The following is a 23,221-nucleotide window of genomic DNA, read 5'->3' on the forward strand; positions in this document are numbered from 1 at the left end:
TCTTGTTACCTAGATATAGAAAGAATGTCATTAATCTAGAAAAGGAGCAGCCAAGTTTCACAAGGATGTTATTGGGATTGAAGTGCTTGAATTAAGTGGAGGGAGTTGATAGGATAGGACTTTTTCTCCTTTGAGTGCTGGGAGGTGATCTTATAGGGGTACAAAAAACCATGAGGGCACAGATAAGGTGAATGGCCACAGTCTTTTCCCGGGGATATTACAGTCTAAAACTGTGGGGTTTAGTTTTAAAGTGAGAGTGGAAAAATTTAAAGTGGACTTGCAGGGCAAGTGTTACCACACAGAGATCAGTGAGTATATGGAACAAGAATCTGGAGGAGGTGGTAGAGGCAGGTAAATTTACAATGTTTAAAAGATAATTAGACTAATACATGGACAGGAAATGTTGAAAGGAATATGGGACAAATGCAGGAAAATAGGACCAGGCAGGTTGGCAACTTGGTCAGCATGGATGAATGGCCCGAAGGGCCTGTTTCACCGGTGTATAACTCCAGAGCTCTATGATTGGTCAAGGACTGATGGGCTCAACCCACTGACTTGTGCAGGACAGACATAACGAAAGCTACTCTTTCTATTATACCTCTGAGTAGTCAATGCAGTCTTAACCAGGCTCAATCCAATTCCTGTTGCATCAGTGTTCAGAGTTTAAATACTCGTTTACAATTAGTATGGCACTTAAAGATAGGTAGAATAGAAGTTAAAACTGGATTGCTGGACAGTTTGACAACAACTCCAGAAAGTAGATAAGTTGTTTGGCAGCACTGGAAAATTCTTATCCTGTATTTGTACCATTTCTGACCAGAAATGTTTGGTGCCAACATTAGTAATGAACAGGTAGCAGAGAGAAAGAGTAACAAAAAGCAAGGTTTTATATTTTTTACTACTATATATTTTTCCAGAAAATACCAAACACAATAAAGATAACCAATTGTCCATTTTCATAAAAACTAAATGAGAAAAGAACAATCTTTTTAAAAATTACATTTAAAATATCCGTCAAATTGGAATTCTCAAAAATGACCTAACTATCCACACAGTAACCTTAACTGAATTAGTAGGAATAACTAATTTTGGACTGATTCAAACAACTTTACAAAGTAGACCACGACTTTTGTGTTGTTGGAACTGAAAGGATATTCCTGTCGAGGAGGCAAGAGTTGAAACCTGCCAGCACTGAGCCTTTAATTGGAGTGGTGGGTGCTGAGGATGTTACCTGTGGTTTCCTGTATTCCAAAGGAGAATTGCTGAGGAGTTTATGAATTACCCTGAGATTTTTGCTAGAAGAGCTGAAGAGTATTATAGTGATGCCTGTTAATCTATGGTGTGATTGGCATTTTGAAATATGGAAATTGATCTCAACCTATTCTCACTACCCTTCCAATGGGAGGGGGGCACAGAATTTACATAATCACAACAATCTAGGCTTGCAGCCAGTTCTATGTAAACTATGGTTTAGTTCAGGAGAAACAAATGCTTGCAATGTTCTTGCTCCTGAATTAAGGCATTTAAAGCTGCAATTACTGCAATGCAAACCTGCATTGTGGCATTATTACTGCTCAATTTTCTCTTTCCTGGTATTTCGTGCATTGAAGAACAGGATTGATTCCCAGTAGTGTAAATGCTTCACCAAAACATAGTCACTCCTTCCCTACTTACCTAAAACATGAGAAGGGGCTATTCAGCCCATTGGGTCTAAGGCAGATCCCAGGAGAACAATACTATCAGTGCCAATCTCCTCTCTCACATGCCAATCAATCCCCGTTCTGATACTTTTGCCATTTACCCACCCAATGTGTAACTTATAAGAGTAAGTTAAGCTCTGAGAGAAAATGAGGTACCTGACGGGAAACCAAGGAGAGAATGTGTGAACATGACTCAGACATTCCGTGGGATAATTCCATCACAAAGAAGAGCATTCTGAAGGAAGAGTGAGGCAACCATGGCAGACAGGGGAAATCAAAGACAGCGTAAACGCAAAAGAATGGGCATAAAATATTGTAAAAACTATTGTGAAAGTAGAGGGTTAAGAAGCTTTTCAAAATCAGCAGAGGGCAACTAAAAAACTAATAGTGGGAGAGAAGATGAAATATGAAGGTAAGCTAGCCAATAATACAAATGAAACCAGCAGATTTTTCAGATATACAAAGAGTAAAGGGGAGGTAAGAGTGTTTATTAGACTGGTGGAAAATATCACCAGACAGGAAATAGTGGGAAACAAAATAATAGTGGCCAAACTGAATAAGTACCATGAGAAAGTCTGCAGATCTTGGAAATTCAAGGCAACACACTTAAGAAGCTGGAGGAACTCAGCAGGTCAGGCAGCATCAGAAGGGTCTCGGCCCAAAACATTGACTGTTTATTCATTTCCAAAGACGTTGCCTGACCTGCTGATTTCTGCCAGCATTTTGTGTGTGTAGAACTGAATAAGTAGTTTGCATCTGTCTTCACTGTGGAACACACCAGCAATATCCCAGAAATTCAAGACAGTCAGGGATCAGAAATGAACGTGTTCGTTATTACTAAGGAGAAGGTGCTTGGGAAGCTGAAAGCTCTGAAGGTCGATGAGACATCAGGACTAGGTGGACTATACACAAGGGTTCTGAAAATTATAGGTGAACAGATCGTGAAAGAATTAGTAGTGAGAGTCCGTAGATGTTGCTTACTCGGATTTTCAGGCCCTATCAAGGTAGAAACATAGAAACATAGAAAATAGGTGCAGGAGTAGGCCATTTGGCCCTTCGAGCCTGCACCACCATTCAGTATGATCATGGCTGATCATCCAACTCAGAACCCTGTACCAGCCTTCTCTCCATACCCCCTGATCCCTTTAGCCACAAGGGCCATATCTAACTCCCTCTTAAATATAGCCAATGAACTGGCCTCAACTGTTTCCTGTGGCAGAGAATTCCACAGATTCACCACTCTCTGTGTGAAGAAGTTTTTCATAATCACGGTCCTAAAAGGCTTCCCCTTTATCCTCAAACTGTGACCCCTCATTCTGGACCTCCCCAACACAGGGAACAATCTTCCTGCATCTAGCCTGTCCAATCCCTTTAGGATTTTATACGTTTCAATAAGATCCCCCCTCAATCTTCTAAATTCCAATGAGTATAAGCCTAGTCGATCCAGTCTTTTATCATATGAAAGTCCTGCCATCCCAGGAATCAATCTGGTGAACCTTCTTTGTACTCCCTCTATGGCAAGGATGTCTTTCCTCAGATTAGGGGACCAAAACTGCACACAATACTCTAGGTGTGGTCTCACCAAGGCCTTGTACAACTGCAGTAGTACCTCCCTGCTCCTGTACTTGAATCCTCTTGCTATGAATGCCAGCATACCATTCACCTTTTTCACCGCCTGCTGTACCTGCATGCCCACTTTCAATGACTGGTGTACAATGACACCCAGGTCTTGTTGTACCTCCCCTTTTCCTCATCGGCCACTATTTAAATAATAATCTGTTTTCCTGTTTTTACCATCAAAGTGGATAACCTCACATTTATCCACATTAAATTGCATCTCCCATGAATTTGCCCACTCACCTAACCTATCCAAGTCACCCTGCATCCTCTCAGCATCCTCCTCACAGCTAACACTGCCGCCCAGCTTCGTGTCATCTGCAAACTTGGAGATGCTGCATTTAATTCCCTCATCTAAGTCATTAATATATATTGTAAACAACTGGGGTCCCAGCACTGAGCCTTGCGGTACCCCACTAGTCGCTGCCTGCCATTCTGAAAAGGTCCCGTTTATTCCCACTCTTTGCTTCCTGTCTGCCAACCAATTCTCTATCCACATCAATACCTTACTCCCAATACCGTGTGCTTTAAGTCTGCACACTAATCTCCTGTGTGGGACCTTGTCAAAAGCCTTTTGAAAATCCCAATATACCACATCCACTGGTTCTCCCCTATCCACTCTACTAGTTACATCTTCAAAAAATTCTGAGATTCGACAGACATGATTTTCCTTTCACAAATCCGTGCTGACTTTGTCCGATGATTTCACCGCTTTCCAAATGTGCTGTTATCACATCTTTGATAACTGACTCTAGCAGTTTCCCCACCACCGATGTTAGGCTAACCGGTCTATAATTCCCCGGTTTCTCTCTCCCTCCTTTTTTAAAAAGCGAGGTTACATTAGCCACCCTCCAATCCTCAGGAACTAGTCCAGAATCTAAAGAGTTTTGAAAAATTATCACTAATGCATCCACTATTTCTTGGGCTACTTCCTTAAGCACTCTGGGATGCAGACCATCTGGCCCTGGGGATTTATCTGCCTTTAATCCCTTCAATTTATCCAACACCACTTCCCTACTAACATGTATTTCCCTCAGTTCCTCCATCTCACTGGACCCTGTGTCCTCTACTATTTCCGGAAGATTATTTATGTCCTCCTTAGTGAAGACAGAACCAAAGTAATTATTCAATTGGTCTGCCATGTCCTTGCTCCCCATAATCAATTCACCTGTTTCTGTCTGTAGGGGACCTAAATTTGTCTTAACCAATCTTTTTCTTTTCACATATCTATAAAAGCTTTTACAGTCAGTTTTTATGTTCCCTGCCAGTTTTCTCTCATAATCTTTTTTCCCTTTCTTAATTAAGCCTTTTGTCCTCCTCTGCTGGACTCTGAGTTTCTCCCAGTCCTCAGGTGAGGCACTTTTTCTGGCTAATTTGTATGCTTCTTCTTTGGAATTGATACTATCCCTAATTTCCCTTGTCAGCCACGGGTGCACTACCTTCCCTGATTTATTCTTTTGCCAAACTGGGATGAACAACTGTTGTAGTTCATCCATGCGATCTTTAAATGCTTGCCATTGCATATCCACCGTCAACCCTTTAAGTGTCATTTGCCAGTCTATCTTAGCTAAATCACGTCTCATACCTTCAAAGTTACCCTTCTTTAAGTTCAGAACCTTTGTTTCTGAATTAACTATGTCACTCTCCATCTTAATGAAGAATTCCACCATATTATGGTCACTCTTACCCAAGGGGCCTCTCACGACAAGATTGCTAATTAACCCTTCCTCATTGCTCAATACCCAGTCTTGAATAGCCTGCTCTTTAGTTGGTTCCTCGACATGTTGGTTCAAAAAACCGTCCCGCATACATTCCAAGAAATCCTCTTCCTCAGCACCCTTACCAATTTGGTTCACCCAATCTATATGTAGATTGAAGTCACCCATTATAACTGCTGTTCCTTTATTGCACGCATTTCTAATTTCCTGTTTAACACCATCCCCAACCTCACTACTACTGTTAGGTGTCCTGTACACAACTCCCACCAGCGTTTTCTGCCCCTTAGTGTTATGCAGCTCTACCCATATCGATTCCACATCCTCCCAGTTAATGTCCTTCCTTTCTATTGCGTTAATCTCCTCTCTAACCAGCAACACCACCCCACCTCCTTTTCTTTCATGTCTATCCCTCCTGAATATTGAATATCCCTGAATGTTGAACTCCCATCCTTGGTCATCCTGGAGCCATGCCTCTGTGATCCCAACTATATCATATTCACTAATAACAATCTGCAATTTTAATTTATCCACCTTGTTACGAATGCTCCTTGCATTGACACACAAAGCCTTCAGGCTCACTTTTGCAACACTCTTAGCCCTTATACAATTATGTTGAAAAGTGACCCTTTTTGATTTTTGCCCTGGATTTGCTGGCCTGCCACTTTTACTTTTCACCTTACTACTTTTTGCTTCTACCCTCATTTTACACCCCTCTGTCTCTTTGCACTTGTTCCCATCCCCCGTTGTGAACTAACCTCCTCTCTCCTAGTCTCTTTAATTTGATTCCCACCCCCCAACCATTCTAGTTTAAAGTCACCTCAGTAGCCCAAACTTGAATCCCTGCCCCCTGCTCCAATCCCTCAGCCATGCATTTATCCTCCACCTCATTGCATTCCTACTCTCACTGTCGCGTGGCACAGGCAGTAATCCCAAGATTACTACCTTTGCGGGCCTTATTCTCAACTCCCTTCCTAGCTCCCTATATTCTCCCTTTCAGGACCTCTTCCCTTTTCCTACCTATGTCATTGGTACCTATATGTACCACGACTTCTGGCTCCTCACCCTCCCACTTCAGGATATCTTGGATGCGATCAGAAATATCCCGGACCCTGGCACCAGGGAGGCAAACTACCATCCGGGTCTCTGGACTGCATCCACAGAATCGTCTATCTGACCCCCTTACTATCGAGTTCCCTATTACAACTGCCTTCCTCTTCCTTTCCCTACCCTTCTGAGCTACAGGGCCAGACTCTGTGCCAGAGGCACGGCCACTGTCGCTTCCCCCGGGTAAGCTGTCCCCCCCAACAGTACTCAAACAGGAGTACCTATTGTCAAGGGGCACAGCCACCGGGGTACTCTCTATTACCTGACTCTTCCCCTTCCCCCTCCTAACCGTGACCCACTTGTCTGCCTCCTGTGGCCCCGGTGTGACCACCTGCCTTCCACTCCTCTCTATCAACTCCTCACTCTCCCTGACCAGACGAAGGTCATCGGGCTGCAGCTCCAGTTCCCTAACGCGGTCCCTTAGGAGCTGCATCTCGGGGCACCTGGCGCAGATGTGGACGTCCGGGAGGCTTGGAGACTCCAGGGCCTCCCACATCCGGCACCGAGAACAACAAGCTGCCCTCACACTCATACTGCCCCTCTCCTCAAATAACAACAAAAAATGAATATCAAACCTTCCTCGCCTCGCCCGTTTCTGCCTAAGCCCGGTGAGCCAAAGCCCTTAAGCCTTCACTCTGCTCCCGGCTCACTCCACCGCCACACACTATGCTGCCCGCTGTATAAGGCTCTGTTCCTTTTAAATCTTCCGCGCTTCACTGCCCGATGTCACACGCCTGCGCAGTCCCGCCTCTCTGAATGCCGATGGAAAAAAAAACCGAAAAATTCAAAAATGGCTTCATCCGCACTCCATATGAGGCTGCTAAACAAGATAGGAGCCTGTGGTGTTAAAGGAAAGGTACTGGAATGGACAGATGATTGACTGACTGGCAGAATGCAAAAAGTGGGAATAAAGAGGACCTTTACAGGTTGGCTGTCTGTGACTAGTGGTGTTCCACAGGGATCATTGTTGGGTCTGCTAATTTTCACATCTGCAAATGGACTGGATGATGGAATTGATGGCTTTGTAGCCAAATTTGTGGGTGATATAAAGGTAGGGGCAAGTAGTGTTGAGGAAGCAGGGAGTCTGCAGAAGGAATTAGACAGATTGGGAGAATGGGCAAAAACTGGCAAATGGAATACAGCACAGGGAAGTGTGTGGCCATGCACTTTGTCATAAAGGCATAGCCTATTTACTATTGGATGAGAATTCAGAATTTGAAGGTGCAAAAGGACTTGGAAGTTCTATAGTGCAGGCTGCCCTTAAGGTTAGCTTGCATGTTGAGTTGGTTGTAAAGGCAGCAAATACAATGTTATTATTCATTTCAAGAGGACTAGAATTTAAAAAAAGCAAGGACATAATGCTGAGGCTTATTAGGCATTTCTCAGACTACATTTGGAGTTTGTGAGCAGTATTGTGCTCATATTGTAAGAATATGCTGGCATTGGATCGGGATCAAAGGAAATTTATGAGAATGTTTCCAGGGATGAGTGGTTACATATGAGGAGAGTTTGGTGGCTCTGGGCCTGTACTCACTGGAGTTTAGAAGGATGAGGGAGGGATCTCAATGAAACCTACCAGATTTTGTATGACCTGGACAGAGTGTATATAGAGAGGAAGTTTCCAGTAATACGAGAGTTTAGGACCAGAGAGCACAGATCAAAATAGAAGAACATCCCTTTAGAACAGACATGTGGAAGAATTTCTTTAGCAAGAGGGTTGTGAACCTGTGTAATTCTTTGCCCTTGACAGTTGTGAATGCCAAGTTACTGGGTACAGTATATTTAAAGCATAGGTTGCTTGGTTCTCGATTAGTAAGGGCATCAGAGGTTATGGAGAGAAGGCAGGAGCATGGGGTTAAGAGGGAAAAATAAATCAGTTATAATTGATTGGTGGAGCAAACTCAAAGAGCCAAATAGTCAATTGCTGCTTCTATATCTTATCTCAAAAAGTTGCAAGGTCAGGATCAAATTGGGCCCTTTGAAGCTGCTATCAGAGGTACTAACAGCTCTGCCCCCATTTTTCCTTAAAGTAGTAAATAAGGAGTAGGAGCTTTATCAGGAGCACATCTGTCCTGTAGTAATGACAAGTTAAAAAAATTGCCTCACCCAAGTTTGCAAAAATGGTAGGAAAACAGTATAATGTTTAAATCCTAAGGATTATTACTGTACACCCGAAGCATTTCAATTAAAATAGAGAAAAATAGATCTGTGTCACGGGTGTAGTATCATTTAGATTGAGAACTGTAATTTAAGGAGATTTCTCTTTCAAAAATAAAATAGGAAGGGAGAGTTTTGGGAGAGCTGTAACAATCAGGACAGCGGAAAGTAGTAATTAGGACAGCAGTGAAAGAGGACTTTTAGTTCAAAAATTCACTTTGTGTTTCTGTAAAATATATATCTAAGGACAGTAAACATTTCTGGGCTGTTTTTAGATCAAGGAGTAAGTGGTTATGGTGTTTAATCGAGTGTAAGGGGATCAGAGGGATGTGACAAACAGAAGTGCCTCTTTAGAGTTCACATGGATTGGATGAATTGGAAAATGAGCCAGGTCAGAAGTGGAAATGTTTGCCCATGACTGAACGATGTTCATTTGTAAACCCTTTCAGCATTTTTGTCATTTGGTACAAGTCCTGGAACTCCCCTCCAAACAGTATTGAGCGACTACTTTCATTAGAAGGGTTGCCGCAGTTCAAGGAAGTGGCCCACCCTTCCATGTGTGATTAGACAAAGGCAAATAACTTCGGCTTTGCCCAAAAAAATGAATTTAGAAGAAAGAGGTTAATTTCTGGAGAAGTACGTTAAGGAGGCAAGTAGGAAACAACCTATTTGGGGAGCAAACAAACCAGCAAACAAGCAGTCAGACTTGGCTAACCAAGTAAGATAATTAAGGACGGTTAATTAAAAAACTTAAAATATTGTCAAATAAGGTAGTAATTATTGGAAGAGGGAGAGCTGTAAAACCAATTACAGATGAATAAGACATTGGCAGAACAGAAACAAAATTAAAAAAAAAACAAAAGTGAACAATGGAACTTTCCAGACCTTTGAGCGAATTTGGAAATTCCAACGTTAACACCACTGATCGAGAGACACAGGACGCCTGTGCTTAACCACTAGGCTCTCTGGGAAGTCTCTCGGGGTGGGTAAGGATGCTGTACACATCCTCAGATTTCCCAAGACTCCAGCTGGGAACTACAGTATGTTCACAAAAAATAGACCAGGATAAATCTCACACGAGCCCTTTGGGGCCACTCATTTCCAACGGAGAGAACAGAATGCAGACAGGGTAATAAGTGACTGCCTTTTAATTTGATTTAACTGAGATTAAGTTGTTGAAGAAGTTGCTCACAATCACCCCAACCAGCTCAAAGACAATTTGGAATGCTGGCCCTGTTGCATATGCTCAGATCCTGAAAAAGATTACTAAGTAAGTTTTGTATTTATGATTTTAACTATGTTTGAGCATGCTTGATATTTTCATTTTGTCTTTTTGTGCTTCTATATATATGAATGACAAAGACGCTTGGAACATTTAATTTCAGTGACAAATTTGACAGTTAATAAGTCTCACCAGTGTTTTTCTGGGGGCTACTGTTATTCTGGGAGTAAGATCTATTTCTTTTGTTCAGAGAATTGTGGTGCGCAGAGTATTTCTGATTAACTGGAATCAGTTTGCCAGGAGACTTTGCTCACAGATCTGCTCCATGACAGTTCTGGCTCTGAGAGGGAGGTCAGTATTTAATAGAAGCCCAGGCTCACTGAAGGTAGCACCACATTTATTAAAGCTATCGTGTAATGGAATATCTGACACCCTATGCGTTACTAGTCCGGGAAAATGTCATGGCAGGGCTCCATCAGGATGAGAGAACTCGTCTATTGAGGCATTATGGGTGGAACTGAGAAATAAGAGAGCTATGGCCACTTTACTGGGGCTATATTACAGACCATCAAACAGTTCTAGGGATTTTGAGAAACAAATCTGTAACGAGTCCGTTGCAACAAACATAAGGTTGTTATAGTAGGTGATTTTAACAATCCACATATTGACTGGTATTCTCATACTGTAAAAGGACCAGATGGGATAGAGTGTGTTCAGGAAAGTTTCCTTCTTCAGTATGTAGACGTCCCAACAAGAGAGCGTGCGCTCCTGGGTCTGCTATGAGGGAATGAGACAGGGCAGGTGACAGGTGTATGTGTGGAGACACTTCTTGCATTTAGTGACCACAATGCCATTAGTTTCAAAGTAAATGTGCAAAAAGATAGGTCTAGTCTGCAGGTTGAGATTTTAAATTGGAATAAGGCCAATTTTGACGGTAACAGAAATTATCTGGCAGGTGTGGAATGGGACAGGCTGTTTTCTGACAAAGGGGTACTTGGTAAGTGGGAGGCTTTCAAAAGTGAAAATTTGAGAGTACAAAGCTTGTTTGTGCCTGTCAGAATAAAAAGTAAAAGTCAAGTAGGTAAAAAAAAAGTGTAGGGATCCTACACCAGGGCCTGACAAGGTGTTCCCTCGGGTTTTCAAGAGATATTGAGGCTCTGGTTAAGAGAAAAAAGGAGGTCATAGCAGGTATAGTCAGGTAGGAACAAATGAGGTGCTTATGGAGTATAAGAAATGCAACAGAACACTTAAGAAAGAAATCGGGAGGGCTAAAAGGTGGCATGAGGTTGCTGTAACACACAACGTGAAGGAGAATCCTAAGGAATTCTACAGATATGTTAAGAGCAAAAGGATTGGAAGGGACAAAATTGGTCCTCTGGAAGACCAGAATGGTAAATGGATGGGGGAGATATTGAATAAATTTTTTTGCATCTGTATTTACTCAGAAGATGGACACAGAGTTGATAGAAGTGAAGCAAAGTGGCACAACTTCCTGGACCCAGTACAGATTACAGAGGAGGAGGTGTTTGCTATCCTGAGGCAAATCAGGTTGGATAAATCGCCAGGGCCTAACAAGGTGTTCCCTCGGACTCTGTCAGCATGGCTTTGTGTGTAGCAGGTCAAGTTTATAGAGTTTTTCAAGGAAGAGACTTGGAAAGTGGATGAAGGCAAGGCAGGGGATGTTGTCTACATGGACCTTAGCAAGGCATTTGACAAGGTCCCAGTTGTGAGGTTGGTCAAAAAGATTCAGTAGCCTGACATTCAAGATGAGGTAGTAAATTGGATTAGACATTGGCTTTGTGGGAGAATCTGGAGTGTGGTAGTAGATAGTTGCCTCTCTGACTGGAAGCCTGTGACTGGTGGAGTGCCACAGGGATCAGTACTGTGTCCTTTGTTGTTTGTCATCTATGTCAATGATCTCGATGAAAATGTGGTGAACTGGATCAGCACATTTGCGGATGAGACCAAGATTGGGGCGTGAGGTGGACAGTGACAAAACCTGTCATGGGTTGCAGATGGATCTGCATTAACTGGAAAAATGGCAGATGGAATTTTTTGCAGACAAGTGTGAGGTTTTGCACTTCGGTAGGACAACCTGAGTATGTCTTACACAGTGAACGGTAGGGCAGTGAACTGGGGTGTGTGGTAGAACAAAGGGACCTGGGACTACAGGTCCATAATTCGTTGAAAGTGGCATCACAGGTAGGTAGGGTTGGAAAGAAAGCTTTTAACATGTTGGCCTTCGTAAATCAAAGTATTGATTACAGGAGATGGGATACTATGTTGAAGTTGTATAAGATGTTGGTGAGGCCTAATTGGGAGTATTGTGTGCAGTTTCGGTCACCTACCTACAGGAAAGGTATAAACAAGGTTGAAAGAGTATCGAGAAAATTTGCTGGGTCTTGAGGACCTGAGTTAAAAAGGAAACACTGAAAAGGTGAGGACTGGACTCCTTAAAACGTAGAAGACTGAGAGGAGATTTGATAGAGGTATTCAAAATTATGGGGGGTATAGACAGGGTTAATGCAAGCAGGCTTTTTCCGCTGAGATTATGTGGGACTACAACCAGAGGTCATGGTTTGAGGGTGAAAGGTGAAAAGTTTAAGGGGAACATGAGGTAAACTCAGAGGGTCATGAGAGTGTGGAATGAGCTGCCAGCACAAGTGGTAGATACGAGCTCAATTTCAACGTTTAAGTATAGTTTGGATAGGTACATGGATGGTAGGATTATGGAAGGCTATGGTCCTATTGCTGGTCAATGTGAGTAGGCATGAACTAGATGAGCTGAAGGTCCTGTTTCTGTGCTGTACTTCTCAAAAGAAAAAAAAGCCACTGTGCATTGCATTTACCTTCTTATAGTGAATTGTCTGGATCATTGCTGTTTCAAAGCTGTGGGTTCCCTTTAGCTGTGCCTTTTCCCACAGTGCTTTAAGAACTTGTACTGATGCATCCTGGGTAGATAAGGGCTTTGCAGAATAGCTCTGTGAAGGAGAAGATACACATTAGTAGGTCATGTGGCTGACTTATTTAAATCAAAATGTAGGAATACTCAGAATTACAAGGTCTTTATTACAAGAAATTGCAATTAGCTTTATACCTTGCAGTCAAATTAAAGCAATTTCTTCAGCAAATGTTCTGCAAGGCTTGCGGGCAAAATAAAATTTTAAATAAGAGCACATTATTGACCAAGGCTGTAATTATTTACAGGGTTCAGTCATTTTTAATATTAGTACATACAGACAAACAAAATGATTGAATTAATCTTGTGCTGATTTCAATGTACCATTTAAATTACCTTTCAGGGTAAATTTAGAATGGAAAGAATTGAGTCTCCAAGAAATAGCAAAATAGAATACAAGTGAATGGCAACAAAATGTAAACTGGAGGAAAAGGCTCATGGTAAACCAGAGGACTGGGAAATTTTTAGGATCCAATAGCAAGGCTCATGGTAAACCAGAGGACTGGGAAATTTTTAGGATCCAATAGCCTACCTTGCAGTAAACCAGAGGACTGGGAAGTTTTTAGGATCCAGTAGCAGAACTGAGAAAATGAATTTTGAGAGAAAACTTGCATGTAGTATTAAAACAGTGATCATTTCCATGGACAGATAAATGGGAAGAGGATGCCCAAGGTAAATGTAGGGCCTCCAGAGAACAAGGCCAGTGAATTACTAACTGTAAGCAAAGAAATGACAGATTGTTCAAAAAATGGAGGACATTGGTACTCTTTCAAAGATATTAGATGGGCTAATTTCAAATAACATGATACTGTATTGTTATTTAGGGGCTAAAGGTGGACAAGTCACCAGGATCCAATGGACTGCACATTAGGGTTTTATTGGAAGTGGCTGCAGAGGTAGTGGTCCCACTGGCTGAAAAATTTTAAAACCTGCTGAACTCCAGGAGGGTATCAGTAGACTGGAAAGGAGCCAATTTGACCCCCTTGTTCAATAAAGAAGGCAAGCAGAAGGCATTAAACTGCAAGCTGGTTAGTTTAACAGTTTTTATTGGCAAGCTGATAGTGTTAATAATCAGAGAAAATAGCTAAGCATTTCAGAAAGGTGAATGTAAAGGGTTGGTACAGTAGCATAGCACTTAATGCAGTGCCCTACATTGCCAGCGATTAGGGGTTCAATTCCCCATTGGTTTCAAAAAGAAGTTTGTATATTCTCCCCATAATCATGTGGGTTTTCTCTGGGTTCTTCAGTTTCCTCCCACATTCCAAAGACAGACAGGGTTGATAAGTGTGGGCATGCTATGTTTGCGCTTGACGATGGCAACTCTTGCAGGGTGCCTCCACCATGCTTTGGACTGTATTAGTCATTAACACACACAACGCAGATAATCTTATGTCTCGATATACACATGATGAATAAAGTTAACCTTATCTTAATCTTATGATCTTATGAAAGCTAAATCACGTTTGACACGTTTCTTTGATTTCTTTGTGGATATAACAAGGAGAGTTTATAGCTGAAAACCTGTAGATGTAGTCTATTTAAATTTTCAAACAGCATTTAATAAGGTGCCATATAAGAGGCTCATTCATAAATTAAAAGCATATGGTATCTGAGGAAATTTGTTTGATTGGATTGAAAACTTGCTGCCTCATAGAAAAAAGATGGAATAAATGTGTCCTTTACAGACTGGAAAGGGATAACTAGTGGAGGATTACAGGCCTATTTATATTAACAATTTGGAGGAAGGAACAATTTGCGAGGTTTCCAAGTTTACTGATGATCTGACAATAGATGGAAAATCATATTGTGATATGGATATTAGGATTCTGCAATGGGGTATAGATTGAGTGAGCAGGCAAAAGACTAGCGTTTAATGTAGGAAAGTATGGGGTCAAGTATTTTGCTAAGAAATCGAAACATAGATTGTCATTCTATGTGGAGAGAGATCAAAGGCAAAATATAATGTAATTACCATAACTTGTATGGATATCAATGTTAATTTATATTTATTGTAAAGAGAGAAAGCCATCTTAAGCTTTAAAGGGCCGTGCTGAAAATTGTAACACTGAAGTTAATGTCTACAGATGAGGGAATTTTGGTGCTAAGAAGCTGAATTAATCTGTATGAAAAATAAATAAGGGGTCAGATCATGCTGACTGATCATTGTGAAGCATCAGTTCAAAAACGTGCACTGTTTAACAGTTACCTTCAATCCCTACCCTGTGTTCTGGTTTGTATCCTACTTCCTATCCCTTCTCCATGACATTATCCACAGTAAAACATTATATTGAAGGCAAATATGAATCTACTGCATTATTTTTGTAACTCTATCTGTTACTACTTCAACAAGTTCAATGAAACAACTTTGGAAAGGTATTTACCTGTTGGGAAAGAAACAAGATATAGATCCAAAGCTGAGGCTGATCAGTGTTGAGGATGAAGCTGGATTTACTATACAAGCAGTAAAATCCTTTCTCTGGACAGCTGAAGAGTACTTTTGCTACACATCCACTGATGGAACCTACACAGAAACAATGGGAAATTGACAGAACTTTTGCTTGAGTACTTTAATACCAAAGATTATTAAAACTATGAAAAAATAATGTTTGGTTGAGGAAGAAAAACACCTTGTCTTTGATTAAAGCCCCTGCACTATTTTAAAATGATTTTGGTGAGAGCGTATATATTTTTTGTTTCTTGCTAATCTAAATGTTAAATCCCACGCCCCGCAGGATGCCACTGTGCCCTTTTTTTCTCCTGGTAGTTTCACAAAACAGTGGAGCATAAACCTTTATACTGAAAGGTAATGATGTTTCTTTTTCTGTAAGTACTAATAACTTCTTTGACTTTATACATTTAAACCACTGCAAAATGAACGGCTTTCATCCTGAGACTTTGGGGGCCATTGTAAGGACTCTTCATTTTGTAAGTGCTTTTCCCTTCAAAGCTGGCTTTCAAAGTTTTTTTTTTAGAAACTTGACATTTATGTAACAAGTCTGAATGCTCCTTGTTGCTTCAGGAATGTCTTAAAATCTAAAACCATCTACTCAATCCTTTTTGTTGGCTGGACATGACTTTTGTTGATTGCCATCAGAAGCTTTCCAATTTAGATTTCCAGGGCAATCGCCTCTCATGTCTTTTGAGATTTTCCACACTGACTGGTCTGAGCATTTTATTCTGAGTATCTAATGAAAAATACGTTCTGTGTCCAAGGCTCTTTGTTATTAGTTTGTAGAGATCTGAAACATTGCAGAGCTGTATCAAATAGAATGACAGCTGACAGTTTCCTCAGAATTACTTGTGGCTTAACTCAACCAGGACCTAGGTGCATGCAAAAGTAGCAACAAAATTTTGTATCAGAAATGTTGTCTATGCAGAATACTATGGAAAATCTGCAGAGAATTCTAATTTTAATTGTGTGAAATATTTATGCAATGTTCCAGAAACTTATATTTAAAATCTACAAATCATCTCCATCAGAACTGGTGTCCTGTAGCACTCACCTCAATAATAACCAAATGCTTTGAGAGGCTGGTCAAGGACTACATCTGTAGCATGCTGCCACCCACACTGGACCCCCTACAATTCGTCTACCAACACAACCAATCCACAGATGACGCAATAGCCACAGCTCTACACACCGTCTTTACACACCTGGAGAAGAGGGATGCTTACGTGAGAATGCTGTTCTTGGACTACAGTTCAGCATTCAACACCATAATTCCCTTCAGGCTCGACAAGAAACTCAGAGACCTTGGTCTTAACCCTGCCTTGTGCAGCTGGATCCTGGACTTCCTGTCAGATTGCTGGCAAGTGGTAAGAGTGGGCTCCCTAACCTCCAACCCTCTGACCCTCAACACAGGAGCCCCCCAGGGCTGTGGCCTAAGCCCCCTCCTGTGCTCTCTGTATTCCCATGACTGGGTCGCCACCCACAGCTTCAATCTGCTAATTAAATATGCAGATGATACTACATTGATTGGCCTTATCTCAAATAATAATGAGGCAGCCTACAAAGAAGAAGTCATCACCCTGACACAGTGGTGTCAAGAAAACAACCTCTCCCTCAATGTCACAAAAACAAAGGAGCTAGTTGTGGATTACAGGAGGAATAGAGACAGGCTAACCCCTATTGACATCAATGGATCTGGGGTTGAGAGGGTGAACAGCTTTATCCACATCACCAAGGACCACACTTCATCTGTACATACCAGCTGTGTGGTGAAAACCATGTTTCTTTCACCTCAGATAGTTGAAGAAATTTGGCATGAATCCCCAAATCTTAAGGACTTTCTATAGGGGCACAATTGAGAGCATCCTGACTGGCTGCATCATTGCCTGGTATGGGAGCTGTACTTCTCTCAACCGCAGAACTTTGCAGAGAGTGGTGCGGACCGCTCTACATCTGTGGCTGTGAACTTCCCACTATTCAGGACATTTACAGTGACAGATGTGTAAACAGGGCCTGAAGGATCATTGGAAACCCAAGTCACCCCAACTACAAACTGTTCCAGCTGCTACCGTCAGGGAAACGGTACTGTAGCATAAAAGCCAGGACCAACAGACTTCCGGACAGCTTCTTCCACCAGGCCATTAGGCTGATTAATTCATGCTGACACAATTGTATTTATAAGCTATGTTGACTGTTTTGTTGTACATCTTACTGTACATACTATTTATTACAAATTACTATAACTTGTACATTGCACATTCAGACGGAGACATAACGTGAAGGTTTTTATGCCTCATGAATATGAAGGATGTAAGAAATAAAGTCAATTCAATTCATCAGCTCCATCAAGGACACTAACCTCCCCACCATTAATGACCTTAAAAAGGCAAAGCCTCAAAAGGGCAGCATCCATCATTAAGGACCCCCACCACCCAGGACACGCTCTCTTATTACTACCATCAGAGGGGAAGTATAGGAGCCTGAAAACATACACTCAACATTTTAGGAACAGCTTCTTATATATTTATATTTCTATATAAATATATACAGTATGTATTTCTTATTGTAATTTATAGTATATTTTATGTATTGCAGTATATTGCTGCCACAGAACAACAAATTTCATGACATACGTCAGTGATAATAAACCTAATTCTGAAATCATTTGAAACATAGGCTTAAGTGCAATAATTAAATTTAAAATGCTTCCTGATTCTCCCTGCTGTAGCTGGCACTTGCTACAAACCTGGGTCTTGAACTTCACACATAATGGAACTTGGCCCTTCGGCCATGTTGTGTGTGCTGACCATGATGCCTGTACATGATCTATATCCCTCCATTGCAATTTAGTGTGCCTCCCTAAATGCTACTACTTTATCTACAAACCCGTTTGTACTTCCACCACCACCCCTGGCAGCACCATCCAGACACATACTGCTGTATGTGTTCAAAAAACATCTTGCCCCACACATCCCCTTTTAAATTTTTCCCCCTCCTACCTTAAAGCTAAGAAGCTAAGGTAAAGTATATGACATTTCTACACCGGGAGAAAGACTTTGATTATCAACCCTATCTATGCTTCATAACTTTCTACACTTCCAGCAGGTTGTCCCTCAGTTTCTGATGCTCCACAGAATGCACATTTGTCCAACCTCTCCTTGAAACTAATACTCTCTAATCCAGGCAGCACGGTGAAGCTCACCTACACAGAGTAAAAAACAAGCGGGTAGATTCGTGAAAAGGTTACTGCTTTACCATCAGTTGCTTTATACGATTGCTCAAGTCAAAATTAGCAGCGTTCTACTCTGTACCAATGTGAATGAACGGAAGAAATTTAAAAAATAGTGAAATAGGCCCAGGACGCATACCACCAGGTTCAGGAAGAGTTATTATCCCTCAACCATCAGGTTCTTGAACCAAAGGGCATAACATCACTCAACTTCACTTCTTCCATCACTGAAATGTTCCCACAACTTATGGACTCACTTTCAAGGACTCTTCATCGAATGTTCTCAATATTTATTACTTATTTATTTATTATTATTATTTCTTCTTTTTGTATTTACACAGTTTGTTGTCTTGGACCACAAGACCATAAGATATAGGAGATATTCGGCCCATCGAGACTGCTCCACCACTCAATCATGGGTTGATCCAATTCTTTCAATCATCCCCACTCCCTTGCCTTCTCCCCATACCCTTTGATGCCCTGGCTAATCAAGAACCTATCCATCTTGCCTTAAATACACCCAATAACTTGGCCTCTACAGCAGCTCGTGGCAACAAATTCCACAGATTTACCATCCTCTGACTAAAGTAATTTCTCCACATCTCTGTTCTAAATGAGCGTCCTCCAATACTGAAGTTGTGCCCTCTTGTCCTAGACTCCCTTACCACGGGAAATAATTTTGCCATATCTAATCTGTTCAGGCCTTTTAACAGTCGGAATGTTTCAATAAGATCCCCCCTCATTCTCCTGAACTCCGGAGAATACGGCCCAAGAGCTGCCAGACTTTCCTCATACGGTAACTCTTTCATTCCTGGAATCATTCTCATGAACCTTCTCTGAACCCTCTCCAATGTCAGTGCATGCTTTCCAAAATAAGGAGCCCAAAACTGCACACAATACTCCAAGTGTGGTCTCACGAGTGCCTTATAGAGCCTCAACATCACATCCCTGCTCTTATATTCTATACCTCTAGAAATGAATGCCAAAATTGCATTCGCCTTCTTCACCACCAACTCAACCTGGAGGTTAACTTTTAGGGTATCCTACACAAGGACTCCCAAGTCCCTTTACATCTCTGCATTTTGAATTATCTCCCCATCTAAATAATAGTCTGCCCATTTATTTCTTCCATCAAAGTTCAGGACCATACACTTTCCAACATTGTATTTCATTTGCCACTTCTTTGCTCATTCCCCTAAACTATCTAAGTCTCTCTGCAGGCTCTCTGTTTCCTCAAAACTACCCACTCCTCCACCTATCTTTGTATCATCCGCAAATTTAGCCATAAATCCATTAATCCCATAGTCCAAATCATTGACATACATCATAAAAAGCAGCGGTCCCAATACTGACCCCTGTGGAACTCCACTGGTAATCGGCGGCCAGCCAGAATCGGATCCTTTATTCCCACTCCCTGTTTTCTGCCGATCAGCCAATGCTCCTCCCATGGACTCTTTGCTAAGCAGCCTCATGTGCGGCACATTGTCAAAGGCCTTCTGAAAATCCAAGTACACCACATCCACTGCATCTCCTCTGTCTACCCTGCTTATAATTTCTTCAAAAAATTGCAGTAGGTTAGTCAAGCAGGATTTTTCTTTCAGGAAACAAAGCTGGCTTTGGCCTATTTTGTATTGTACCTCCAGGTATTAGAAACATAGAAAACCTACAGCACAATACAGGCCCTTCAGCCCACAAGGCTGTGCCGAACATGTACTTAGCTTAGAAATTACCTAGGCTTATCCATAGCCCTCTATTTTTCTAACCTCCATGTACCTATCCAGGAGTCTCTTAAGAGACCCTATCATATCCGCTTCCACCATCGTTGCCAGCAGCCCATTCCACGCACTCACCACTCTCTGCGTTAAAAAAAACTTACCCCTGACATCTCCTCTGTACCTACTTCCAAGCACCTTAAAACTGTGCCCTTTCGTGCTAGCCATTTCAGCCCTGGAAAAAAGCCTCTGACTAACCACACGATCAATGCCTCTCATCATCTTATACACCTCTATCAGGTCACCTCTCATCCTCCGTTGCTCCAAGGAAAAAAGGCCGAGTTCACTCAACCTATTCTCATAAAGCACGCTCCCCAATCCAGGCATCCTTTCTATGGTTTCCACATCCTTCCTGTAGTGAGGTGACCAGAACTGAGCACAGTACCCCAAGTGGGGTCTGACCAGGGTCCTAAATAGCTGCAACATTAACTCTCAGCTCCTAAACTCAATCCCACAATTGATGAAGGCTAACGCACTGTATGCCTTCTTAACCACAGAGTCAACCTGCGTAGCAGCTTTGAGTGTCCTATTGAGTTTCTTTTCTTCTTGACTAGATTTTCAACAGCCTTTGTACACCACAGTTTCTGTCCCCTACCATCCTTTCCCTGTCTCATTGGAATGCACCTATGCAGAACGCTATACAAATATCCCTTGAACATTTGCCACATTTCTGCTGTACATTTCCCTGAGAACATCTCTTCCCAATTTATGCTTCCAAGATCCTGCCGGATAGCTTCATATTTCCCCTTACTTCAATTAAACGCTTTCCTCACTTGTCTGTTCCTATCCTTCTCCAATGTTATGGTAAAGGACATAGAATTGTGATCACTATCTCCAAAATGCTCTCCCACTGAGAAATCTGACACCTGACCAGGTTCATTTCTCAATATCAGATCATGTACAGCCTCTCCTCTTGTAGGCTTATCTACATATTGTGTCAGGAAACCTTCCTGAACACACCTAACAAACTCCACCCCATCTGAGCCCCTTGCTCTAGGGAGATGCCAATCAATATTTGGGAAATTAAAATTTCCCACCATAACAGTCCTGTTATTATTACACCTTTCCAGAATCTGTCTCCCTATCTTTTCCTCTATATCCCTGTTACTATTGGGTGGTCCATAAAAAACACCCAGTAGAGCTATTGACCCCATCCTGTTTCTTCCATCCACAGAGACTCAGTAGATAATGCCTCCATGACTTCCTCCTTTTCTGCAGCCATCACACTTTCACTGATCAGCAGTGCCACACCCCCACCTCTTTTGCCTCCCTCCCTCTCCTTTCTGAAACATCTAAAGCCTGGCACTCTATGTAACCATTCCTGCCCCTGAGCCATCCAAGTCTCTGTAATGGCCACAACATCATAGGTCCAAGTACTGATCCACGCTCTAAGCTCATCCGCTTTGTTCATGATGCTTTTTGCATTAAAATAAACACATCTCAAACCATCAGACTGAGCACATCCCTTCATTATCACCTGCCTATTCTTCCTCTCGCACTGCCTCCAAGCTTTCTCTATTTGTGAGCCAATAGCCCCTTCCTCTGTCTCTTCAGTTCGGTTCCCATGCCCTAGCAATTCTAGTTTAAACTCTCCCCAACAGCCTTAGCAAACCTCCCTGCCAGGATATTGGTCCCCCTTGGATTCAAGTGCAACCCATATTCTGTAATCTCATCCCCAACAACTGATTCCAACAACTTCCCCACCACTGATGTCAGGCTAACAGGTCTATAGTTTCCTTTCTGCTGCCTCCCACCCTTCTTAAATAGCGGAGTAACATTTGTAATTTTCCAGTCATCCGGTACAATGCCAGAATCTATTGATTCTTGAAAGATCATTGTTAATGCCTCTGCAATCTCTTCAGCTACTTCCTTCGGAACCTGAGGGTGCATTTCATCAGGTCCAGGAGATTTATCCACCCTCAGACCATTAAGCTTCCTCAGCACCTTCTGTTGTAATTGCACATACCTCACTTCCCTGACACTTTTGAATGTCTGCTATACTGCAGATGTCTTCCAGTGTGAAGACTGATGCAAAATACACATTCAGTTCGTCTGCCATCTTGGCATCTCTTATTGCAATATCTCCAGTATCATTTTCTATTGGTCCTACATTTACCCTCAACTCTCTGTTAACCTTTATATATTTAAAAAAGCTTTTAGTATCTTCTTTGATATTAGTTGCCAGCTTCCTTTCATAATTCATCTTTTCCTTCCTAGTTTCCTTCTGCAAGTTTTTAAAAGCTTCCCAATCCTCTATATCTTCCCACTAGCTTTGGCTTCCTTGTATGCCCTCTCTTTTGGTTCTGACTTCACTTGTTATCCACGGTAGCGTCCTTCTTCCATTCGAAAATTTCTTCTTATTTGGAATATATCAGTCTTGCGCTTCCCTCATTTTTCACAGAAACTTCAGACATTGCTGCTCTGCTGTCCTTCCTGCTAGTGTCCCTTTCCAGTCAATCTTGGCCAGTTCCCCTCTTATGCCATTGTAATTTCCTTTATTCCTCTGAAATACTGACACATTGGATTTTATTTTTTCCCTCTCAGATTTCAATGTGAATTTGATCATATTGTGATCATTGTTCCCTAAGGGTTCCTTAACCTTAAACTCTCTTATCACCTCTGGATCATTGCACAACACCCAATCCAGCACAGTCAATCCCCTATTGGGCTCAACAACAAGCTGTTCTAAAAAGCCATCCCTTAGACATTCTACAAATTCCCTCTCTTGAGGTCCAGTACCGACCTGGGTTTCCCAATCCACTTTCATGCTAAAATCCCCAATGATTATCATGACATTGCCCTTCTGACACACCTTTTCTATCTCCTGCTGTAATTTGTAATCCACATCCTGGCTGCTGTTTGGAGGCCTGTATACGACTACCGTTAGGGTTCTTTTGCCCTTGCCATTTCTTAACTCAACCCATAGACATTCTACACCTTCTGATCCTATGTCATCCCTTTCTAATTATTTAATATTATTTCTTTTACACAGGGCCACACCACCCCCTCTGCCTATTAACCTACCTTTCTGATACACTGTATATCCTTGGATGTTCAGCCCCCAATGGCAGCCATCCTTCAGCCAAGTTTCGGAGAGGGCCACAACATCATACTTGCCAATCCATAGCCGAATTTCAAGATCGTCCATTTTATTTCTTATGCTGCGTGCATTCAAATACAACACTTTCAGTCCAGTATTTGTTGCTTTCTGTTTTAACAGCACCATACCTTTATTGCCCTGTAACTCATCCCACTGGCTGTGATTATGCCTCATCTCCTGCCTGTCTTTTCTAT

At 41.9% G+C, this 23,221-nt stretch overlaps 1 protein-coding gene across 13 annotated transcripts in view; it reads right to left on the reverse strand.

Annotated features, from left to right (window-relative positions):
- Positions 1-23,221, reverse strand: part of veph1 (ventricular zone expressed PH domain-containing 1) — a 247,776-nt gene that overhangs the window by 41,320 nt on the left and 183,235 nt on the right. For 11 of the 13 annotated variants that reach the window (XM_063045816.1, XM_063045817.1, XM_063045810.1 and 8 more), the window contains 2 exons: positions 14,859-14,998; positions 12,368-12,499 (listed from right to left, as the gene is read on the reverse strand). In XM_063045816.1, the coding sequence (XP_062901886.1) occupies positions 12,368-12,499; positions 14,859-14,998 (272 nt within the window). Of the gene's footprint in view, positions 1-10,025; positions 10,296-12,367; positions 12,500-14,858; positions 14,999-23,025; positions 23,089-23,221 lie in introns of those variants that run through there. The other 2 variants (XM_063045820.1, XM_063045824.1) reach the window with 2 other exon arrangements.

Source organism: Mobula hypostoma, chromosome 4, assembly GCF_963921235.1.
Source record: "Mobula hypostoma chromosome 4, sMobHyp1.1, whole genome shotgun sequence".
In the NCBI taxonomy this organism is placed as follows: domain Eukaryota; kingdom Metazoa; phylum Chordata; class Chondrichthyes; order Myliobatiformes; family Myliobatidae; genus Mobula; species Mobula hypostoma.